This window comes from Ascaphus truei, chromosome 9, assembly GCF_040206685.1.
Source record: "Ascaphus truei isolate aAscTru1 chromosome 9, aAscTru1.hap1, whole genome shotgun sequence".
Lineage (NCBI taxonomy): Eukaryota > Metazoa > Chordata > Amphibia > Anura > Ascaphidae > Ascaphus > Ascaphus truei.
Window position 1 is genome coordinate 9,740,585 of NC_134491.1, and position 10,819 is coordinate 9,751,403.

Sequence of the window (10,819 nt, forward strand, 5' to 3'; positions counted from 1 at the left end):
ACATTTATTCTACTGGCCCAGAGAGATGGATTAAATATCTACTTGTTTTATATCCATTCAATAGCACTTGCTGATGGACTAACTCATTGTATTCCCATTTTGTTAGCACATAGAAAAGTAGGTTGTTCTATTTCGAGTGGCTGTGTACCCTTTAAAAGCAGATCCGCGAGTTCCCAGTCCCCGTGATCCTCTGAGGCAGGGAGGGGTTATAGGGCTCGGGGTGGCACAGTTTGCACTAGGATTGGCACCAGATGATTAACAAAGTTCCCCATTCTTCTGCATTTTGAGTGTTAATCAAACGGATTGTGAGGGTCAGAAGCTATTGAAGGAAAGTCCCTTCAGCCCGAAGGAAGAGAATACAGCTTTTCAGTAACACAAGGAGAGAGGGGGAGAGGGGGGAGGGGGGGACAGAGAGAGAGGGGGAGAGAGATGGAGAGAGATGGAGAGGGGGAGGGAGGGTGGGAGGGGGGAGGAGGAGGGGGAGAGAGAGAGATGGATGGGGAGAGGGAGAGAGGGAGAAAGGGAGAGAGAGGGGGAGGGGGAGAGAGAGATGGGGAGAGGGAGAGAGGGGGAGGGGGAGAGGGAGAGAGGGGGAGAGAGAGATGGGGAGGAGGGAGGGAGAAAGGGGGAGAGGGAGGGAGAGAGAGGGAGAGAGGGAGAGAGAAAAGAGAGAGTACCCTTCTCATGAACAATCATTTCTCCAGAAGGCAAAATGCACTGTATCCGATTTACTCCTCTTGCTTTAGACTCCCCTTTTAGCCCTATGAATATTGTTTGGGACACTGTAAAGGAAAGGAGAAAAATCAGCCAAGTTATCATGATGATCTCAAATAAAGGAAATGAGAGAGTTTTATTCCAGTATTTTCCAAACTCTTGGCACTGATGCTTCACCTACCCTCCTACCCTCCCCCCCACCCCCCCAACCAAGAAAATTCATTTCATTTTTTTTTTATTATTATTATAGTGGAAGTTTTTATATTTTCCGAAAACTTGACAAGTAAAAGTCTAAAACTATGAGAAGGGTAGGGGGGGGGAGATAAACTATCCTATGAATGAAAATATATTATTTCAATTTGAATTTTTCGTTTTCATGGACATAATGACATCCGCTATTAAAAAAAATATTGATGATTATGTTTGGGAATATGCAAATATATTTCCTATCTAATATAAAAAAAGATAAATATCTATATAATCAGGAGATGGGTTTAAAGATAAGGTCTCGGTGCTAAAATATTTGCTTAAATGTCCAATAGCCATCTAAGGGATATTGTCTAATAACATGCAAATCCCAGTATATTTTGCTATATGTATTCTATATGTCAATGTGTAAATTGGCTGAGTACTTTCTTTTTCATTGACAGATATCCCTTATGTATTCTATGACGGTTTTGGAGGTTGAAGATGTAATCATTTCTGATAACAGGAGGGCTCCAGCAGACTCAGGACCTCAAATCCACTGAGTCCATTGAAAACTCAACTTTCTGCTCAAATAGAACAAAGTGTTATTATTCAATGCAATTCCCTTTGCCCAGGAGAGAAAGAATCGCATTTTTAATAACAAGAACCGAATCAATTGTGTTTCAATCCTTCCCATGATACAAAAATAATAAGACCAGTCACACTTAAAAACTTTTTAAAAAAAGGGATGATATATTTTCTTAGTTTTTGCATAGTGACATAGGGAATGAGATTCTCGCTCTTTCAGAAGCTGGTAGCATTTTCACTGCATTCAATTTATAACAAGCAAAAATACATGACCAACCCATCTCTTTCATATGCAGATTTAGTGTACACATTTAAATACACTAGGTGACCCAAGAGTGGTACATTCATCCTAAATTCGAGGAATATATATACATTATACACGTCACCTTTTGCCTGAAATCCATTTTTATATGGATATCAGGCAAAAGGTGACAGGTGTGCTAATTTGCATGTAATTTCCCAGAATTCCTTGCTGCAGTGGAAGCACTGTATGCTGGGTGATAATGGTGAAAGGCAGGGTTGCAGACCTGTCTAAAACATGTGAATGTGCTCACAAGTGATCTTTTTTTTTCTTTTTCTTTGCTATATGCTATAAGGTGGAGGTTTTTATTGCCTTATTCACCCACCATAAGGTAAAATGTAATGGTAAATCCTACAGCCTTGAAAATGGCAAAGCCAGTACAACTAATCTCACACTGATGAGACCCATTAAGGTTGAGACATATCTGTGAGTGGTTTCTCTGGCTTTGCATCTCATTCCCATGCTGTGCTTAAAAGCTGTGTTAACTGAGCATTAGATTATAAGGGCTCCATATCAAGATGGATTTCTGGCAAAAGGTGACATGGTGTGCTCATTTGCATGTAATTTCCCAGAATCTCTTGCTGCAGTGGAAACACTGTATGCTAGGTGATAATGGTGAAAGCTCTGTGGTGTATCTATGAATATATATATATATCTCTTAACTACACAGAGATATAGTTGTAAATGTGCACTTGGAAACTTGAAGAGGGGCATACTATAATGTATAAATTGTTATTATGGTCTCCAAATAGTCATTTCTGTAAATGGTATGCGCTAGTCCAATAAGATATATACCAGACCTTAAAAGAATGCAAATGATTCACGTTAGAGGGGTTCCTCAGAATGGGCAGAAACCCCAGCACTGATTTATGCAGCAGCAGGGATGGGACCAGGACTTTTGTAAAGAAATCAGTGGCAGAGCTGAGGTTACCCTCCACAAGTGCAATGCCAAATCCATTCAGAAAACCTTTCTGAGAATTAACTTTGCAGGACACCTGGTGAAACCTGAATGCAAACTGAAAAACCAACACAAACCTCCATCACTTTAGAAATGTTAATTCTGAACTGTGCATCACATATGCGTATATATTCTGTAAGGATTTTGAAAAATAGTCCCAAAGTGCTAAGCGGTTTATTTTGATTGTTTAAGGCATGTTTGTATTCACGAACCCCGGGAGAGACATTCTCTATTTTTTAAGATGAAAGTCAATCAATGCAAAAACTAATTATATATTTATAAATTAAAAATTGAACCAACCGGATTGATTCTGTTTATGGACTTGATTTATGGGATACAGAAAATAGAATATTTTTTATTTGATATATATATATATATAACTCAGTATTATATATATATATATATATATATATATATATATATATATATATATATATATATATATATATATATATATATATATATATATATAAATAAACACACACACACACACACACAAGAGCTGTAGGATATGTAAACTCCTTGTAAATCTGAATCTCACTTACACTGTTTTAACCTTACAAGAATAGTTCTGCAAGCAACTGTGTGTATTTTAACACAATCACACACACACACACACACACACACACACACACACACACACACACACACACACACACACACACACACACACACACACACACACACACACACACACACACACACATATGTGTGTATAAACATTTTTTTCATTCAAATGTATGATAAAATGTTTGCATTGTTACCAAAATATCCCCAATATATAATTAGGCATAGCATAAATGTGTGTGCAACAGTACAATTATGTAAAAGGCTTATATGTGAGGTGAACATTTTGAAAACGAGAGGTAACTCTCAATGTATTACTTCCTGGTAAAATATTATATAAATAAATAAATAAATAGCCTATTATAGTCACACCATATGTGAAACTATGAAAGTAATCAAAAAGCAAAAAACAGTAATATTGTATATTTCAATGCATATTTAATTAATTATTTGAAGTCTAGGACATCCTCCAGAGGCCATGCATAATTATGCCTAGAAACTATTGTAAGTAATGGAGACTATTTAATTCCAATTATCAGAAGTACTGTTGCTGTATTTTACACACTGATAACATACATACTGTAGGCAAATCATATCAAATGTTCCATAACTATAGCTAAAAGTTTAATATAAAGGATCGCTTTCATTGTGGAGTATACACATATAATTGTTAACCTAAATAGAATTATTTAAAAAAAATATTTTTAAAAAAAAATACCGTGGTGTTTGCCACATCTATGGGACCCAAAGAAAATATTATAAAGTTTAAAAGTAGAAAATGTAAAGTATTTATTTTTACAAATGCCAAGACATTTGGGGCTGGAAACATATGCTACCCGTTGTGGTAGTTACAGTTAATCTACAACTCCGATCTGATTGATAGGGGGAGAAAAGTTGCTACAGTACCATTATATTTGTGTGGAAAGCTCACCTCTCGCAGAGCTGAAAAGCACAATCAGACATAGACTTCTACTTGAAGGATGTTAACTCTTATATGGCAAATCTACTTTCACCTAAGCAGTTCCTTGCCTACTGAACAAGAGCTTCCCAATTGAAGCAAAATGATCCTTATGTACTAATATGAAGAACAACCACAAAGCAGCCGGCCATTTATACTGCCACTTTAGACAAAGATATTTAGTTATTCCAGGGTACCAAGTGCACTTTTGCATTTTTAAGTATGAAGAAGCATGGTACAAACACATTTTACAAGTGCAATTACTAAATACTTCTAAAAATGCTCAAAAGTCATTGGGTTAACTGCAACTCCACCACGCAGCTCTTAAAATGACATTTGATTAGATTACTTTCCAGCATTAAGTCCTATTAAAAAAAACTCCACTCAGTTTCAATTCACTGTAATGGTTTTGCTATCACACTCAAGTTCAAAAGCTGAGATTAATATTAGCTTGATATGTTGCATGCAAAAGGTGAATATACATGCACTGGATAGATTGAAAGATTGGACAGATCTCTTTAAAAAAATTGCATTTTTTTTCTCAGTTGTGAGAATGTCACAGATCTTGCAAAATCAATGAATTACCTAAACCCTATGATCTGGTGGATCCCAATTATTTTGATCAATAAACAAGGAATATACTCTGGGAAAGAGCCCTCAATGCAGAATACCAGAGGAAAATATGCAAGTTCAAAAGATGCTCTTTGACACATCATCGGAAAACCCCACAGGTTTCAAGCTGTATTTTGTTCGTTATTCTCCTGAAAAAGAACACTTTGGGATTCCAGAAAATATAAAAGACACAAAATAAATATGTTACACATACACACGATGGGTCATGGTGGCACCAATCAAATCTGAATTAAGTATATGTAACAAAAAAAATCCTTAAGTATTATACCGTACAAAGCTATAGATAGAGAGAGAGAGAGAGAGAGGAGGGGATCATACATAATTCATAATAATTAAGTCCTTAATATGTATTATACAAAAATGATTGCTAATTTAAGCAGGTTAAAGGGTTAATAGATTTTTAAAACGGAATATATATATATATATATATATACATAGTGACTTGTATAAGGTACACATTACAGTTTTAAATTTAGTAAAAGATGTGTAGATAGATAGATAGATAGATAGATAGATAGATAGATAGATAGATAGATAGATAGATAGAATACAACATATATTTTATTATATCTTGAAATAAAGTAGGTGTATTTATGTATGTATGTATGCATGTGTGTGTATATATATATATATATATATAGTACTTATATATCGAAATATTGTACTATTCATGTGTATACATATATACACCCTGTCTTCCCATAAAACCCTGTCTTCCCATAAGAGAAGGCACAAAAGCAGCAACACTCAGATATAGCAAAAAGACAGGGTTTCTATATTGATTTCTATGGAGCATGCACCTTGACTTTACATTTGTTGCTTGGAGTGCTGGCTGCTGCTTTTTGTTGTGTGTGTATGTGTGTATGTGTGTGTGTGTGTGTGTGTACATATATATACATACACACACACACACATACATACATACATACATACACATATATATATATATATATATATATATATATATATATATATATATATATATATATATATATATATATATATATATATATATATATATATAAAGGTTATGGTGGGTAAAAAAAAGTGACTAAAACCCTCCACAGTAAAGCATAAAGCATAGATTTACAATATATATATCTATATATATATATATATATATATATATATATATATATATATATATATATATATATATATATATATATATATATATATATCTATATATATATATATATATATATATATATATATATATATATATATATATATATGTAGCCATACTTCCCTAGTCATCAATATAAATCAGGAATCAGAATACGTGATTATTGTATTTTCCTTTATTAGCTGCAAAACGAATAAATAAGACTAAAATACTCGGACAAGCGAAGCTTAAAGGTGTTTACCTTGTCATCAGCATGTTAGCTAATTATGTGGGGTAAGATGCAGGCTCGCAATCTCGCTGCTTTCAGTGGCTATGCCCCGCCTCTGCTGCCTGCCTAAAACCTGGCGCCTGGCTAAAACAAACGCAAAGAAAGCTCCGAGCCTCCACTCAACCCAATTAAGGCGGACTTCAACCACTCCCGTACGTGTACACCCAACAAGATCGGCGTTAAGGCAACACCAGAATATTTGGCAAAAAAAAAGAGAGAGAGAGGGAGAGATCTTTTTTTTTTCTCCCAGCCTCAGAAACATGTCGATGAGTCCCAAGCATACTACTCCCTTCTCAGTGTCTGATATCTTGAGTCCTCTGGAGGAAAGCTACAAGAAAGTGGGCATGGAGGGCACTGGTTTAGGAGCTCCTCTTGCTGCCTATAGACAATCTCAAGTCTCTCAGTCTACCATGCAGCAACATGCAATGGGCCACAATGGGCCAGTCAGTGCTGCCTACCACATGACAGCTGCAGGGGTCCCTCAGCTCTCCCACACCTCCATGGGGGGCTACTGCAACGGGAATTTGGGCAACCTGGGCAATATGAGTGAGCTTCCACCATACCAAGAGACAATGAGGAATAGCTCAGCTGCAGGGTGGTATGGAACCAACCCGGACCCACGCTTCTCCACTAGTAAGTATTGGTACCTCCAAGAGTCAACACAGAATAGAGGCAGGATTTTGTTTTTATGGGAATGGGAATAAATATTTAAATATCAAAGTTAAAAGAAAACATTTAAATAATCTTGAAATATTTAAAAGCGACATTGATAATTTTTTATATATATATATATATATATATATATATATATATATATATATATATATATATATATATAAATATGTGTGTGTCTCAAATGTGTTCTCAATGCTTCTTCTTTTTCAGATTATTTATCTATCTTTTTTTTCTCATTGAATATGAACAAAAGTATTTAATGTATAGAATATTTTCATTTTGCAGTAACAACATTGAACCACCAATTTTAAAACCATAATTTTTCAAATATGTAAACATTGTAATTATACAAAATAAACAAGTCATTTGTTTTTTGTTCTGGCTACATTCTCTAACAAGGGAAGTAAAAGTGAAACTGAAAAAATCAAACACCTGCAGTCCATACGTCATGTAAAATTGAGTGAATATTTAGAAAGATCTTAAAGAGTTAGTAAAATCTTCTATAGCTGTTATATTTATTTAGGTCCATTTTGTCAATATAAAATGTAATGAACTATTCTATTGCATATATATATATATATATATATATATATATATGCAATTATTATTATTATTAAAAAAAAATATATATATATATATGCAATAGAATAGTTCATTACATTTTATATTGACAAAATGGACCTAAATAAATAGAACAGCTATAGAAGATTTTACTAACTCTTTAAGATCTTTCTAAATATTCACTCATTTTTACATGACGTATGGACTGCAGGTGTTTGATTTTTTTTCAGGTGTTTGATTATATAAATATATAATGTGACATTCGGCATTTACCTTTAGACATTCACAATTGTATTACTGTTATTATTTTATAAAAAAACACTATTATGCTTTTTATTATTATTTTTTTTTTAATAATCATCCTTAACATAATTTGAAAAAGTTGAATGGGTCTTCTTATAACAGTTATGAGAGGTTTATAAAACAGGTAATAAAAAATATATATTTTTTTCTGGTTCACTATATGATATATGCATGTGATGCTATAGAACAGATTATCAGAAACAGACATTTCTGGATTTTGTTTTTAATAAGTACAGCAATTCTTGGTATAGTTGTAAAATCTCATGTTCTTGTGTTATGTATTCTGTTCTTTTTAGTATCTCGTTTTATGGGTCCCTCAAGCGGAATGAACATGGGAGGTCTTGGTAATATGGGATCATTGGGAGATGTGGGCAAAAGCATGGTCCCCCTACAGAGCACCCCAAGGAGAAAACGCAGGGTCTTATTCTCTCAGGCCCAGGTCTACGAGTTGGAGAGACGCTTCAAGCAGCAAAAATACCTATCTGCTCCAGAGAGAGAACATTTGGCCAGTATGATTCACCTCACTCCCACTCAGGTAAAGATCTGGTTCCAGAATCACCGCTACAAGATGAAGAGGCAAGCCAAAGACAAAGCCGCTCAACAGCAGATGCAACAGGACAACAACTCTTGCCAGCAGCAGCAGTCCCCTAGAAGAGTGGCAGTGCCAGTGCTGGTGAAGGATGGAAAACCTTGCCAGGCAGGCTCTAACACACCCACAGCTGCCCTCCAAAACCACCAGCAACAGGCAGTAACAGCTATCACAGTAGCTACCAACGGGTTGGGGCAGCACCAAAACCACCAGACAAACAGCGCAGGTCAGTCTCCAGATATGGGTCAACATTCCAGCAGTCCATCAGGTCTCCAGAACCAGGTCACCAGCCTGTCCCACCTAAACTCTTCCAGTTCTGACTATAGCACAGCTATGTCCTGCTCTACCTTACTATATGGCAGAACATGGTGAAAGGAACCAACTTAGTCCCTCTGTCTCCAGACAACCCTTCTCATCTCTAAAAAAAAAAATCAAATAAAAACTTCTGTACTTTAGGGAGGATGGATTTATAAGAGGTTCCATTGAAGAATCCAAAAAGAGAAGGGGTGAAGGATAGAGTTAGTTATTAAACTGGATGAGGCATTCTCAAAATGTCAAATGGAAAAAAGGATTGGACGTCAAACTATGCTCTCTTTCCTGTTCCAACAACCTGCATGTAAATAGGGCTTTTTACCGAAGACCTGGGGGAAAGGGTTGATCTCTAATAAAAGAATGGAGTTCCCAATCCTGTAATCAACAACAGGGAGAGCGGATTTTCTTAGGTTTTGAATTTGATGTAAAACTGTAACCTTCTCTTTGTCAAAGTTCGGACTCAACCTATTAGAGTTTTTAGTAATCTGTACATTTTGTTGTATAAAAAAAATCACGTCAAAAAAAAAAAAACATTATTTTTTTTTATGGCAATGAAACGATTTGTGTATATTATTTGAGAGCTTTTTTTTGTTATCTGCGCACGTCTTAATTTCTGTTGTATCTCATTTAGGTATCTGGCTTACATATAGTTCATACAAAAGCGTATAATAAATTATGCACATTTGAAAGATGATGTTATTTTTTGGGGTTCCTTTCTGTGGTTGATGCTAAAAAAGCGAGATTGAGGGGGAGACATATGGGTACCTTTAAACTATGAGTAATGCGCATTACAGATCAACAGGTGTTATGTTAAAATCAAGATAACTTGAAATACAGAAACGACATCAAAACAATATTATTTCGTACAGGAGAAAATACACACACAATATACACACACACACACACACACACACACACACACACACACACACACACACACACACACACACACACACACACACACACACACACACACACACACACACACACACACACACACACACACACACACACGTGTGTTAAATTGTAGGTACTCGCCTAGCAAGCACTTGTAGTTCGCTGTTGAGGTAAAAGAACTGGACTGTGCGCTGACTCAATAAATATGTTTTTCCTTTAATAATTTGGCCTCACTAATTCAGTATTAATTATTTCTGACTTTCCTCTTAACCATGGTTAATCTGATCGGTTTCATCCAAATATACTTTTTTTTTTTTGCTTAAAAAAACACCCAAGAAATTTCCAGTACAAAAAACGTAAAAGATGAAAAATAAGAGCATTGTCTATTTTCTTTTAAGGATTTACAGCGTGTGTGTATGTGTGTGTATGCGTGTGTGTCTAAGAGTATGTGTATGTGTGTAGTATATGTGTATATGTATGCGTGTGCATACAAGTGTGTGGAGAAAGTATGTAGGAGAAAAGTAGAAATCTTTCTGTCTACCTCCTCTTTAAAAATACAATAAATAATATTAATTGAAACGGCTATATATTATTTGTGTACGTTAATTTACTGTTATATAGGTGATCTGTAGTAGTAGTAGTATTAGTAATAATAATAATAGTAATAATAATAATAATAATAATAATAATAATAATAATAATAATATTAATAATAATAATAATAAACTAGAAGAAAACCACTCGAATAGGTATCTCGGGTCAAAGATGAGAAGGGTTTATATATCTTAATTGCAATTAGTAGTAGTTTGAGAAACACAGATACTTGGGAAATTTAATCTGGGCTTTTTAAAAAAGGTTGATATTTTTTTTTATAGACATAGATGAAATATAGCCGAGGTAAAATTACAGGGAATTTTAAAGGCAGGCTATTTACTCCTTTTCCTTAAAATTATATTTCTTAGCACACCAACTTTTAAGTCTTCCAATAATGCTTGCATTTTTAGCCTTCAAAATATTCTTTACAAAATAAAAACGTGATTTCAAGTCTAAAACTCCCTTTGTTGTCTGTAAGCTAACATTACTAATAAATATAAAATATTGCCTATATTCATCAGTGAGCCAGTGAGCCTTCAGATTGCAAGCACACAAACGCGCGTGTGTGTGTGTGTGTGTGTGTGTGTGT

At 34.8% G+C, this 10,819-nt stretch overlaps 1 protein-coding gene across 1 annotated transcript; it reads left to right on the forward strand.

Annotated features, from left to right (window-relative positions):
* Positions 1-6,362: 6,362 nt before the first annotated feature.
* Positions 6,363-9,535, forward strand: NKX2-1 (NK2 homeobox 1). The gene is made up of 2 exons (XM_075613083.1): positions 6,363-6,932; positions 8,135-9,535. Exons 1-2 carry the CDS (start codon positions 6,560-6,562, stop codon positions 8,797-8,799), a joined length of 1,038 nt encoding a protein of 345 aa, XP_075469198.1. The 5' UTR covers positions 6,363-6,559; the 3' UTR covers positions 8,800-9,535.
* Positions 9,536-10,819: the final 1,284 nt, after the last annotated feature.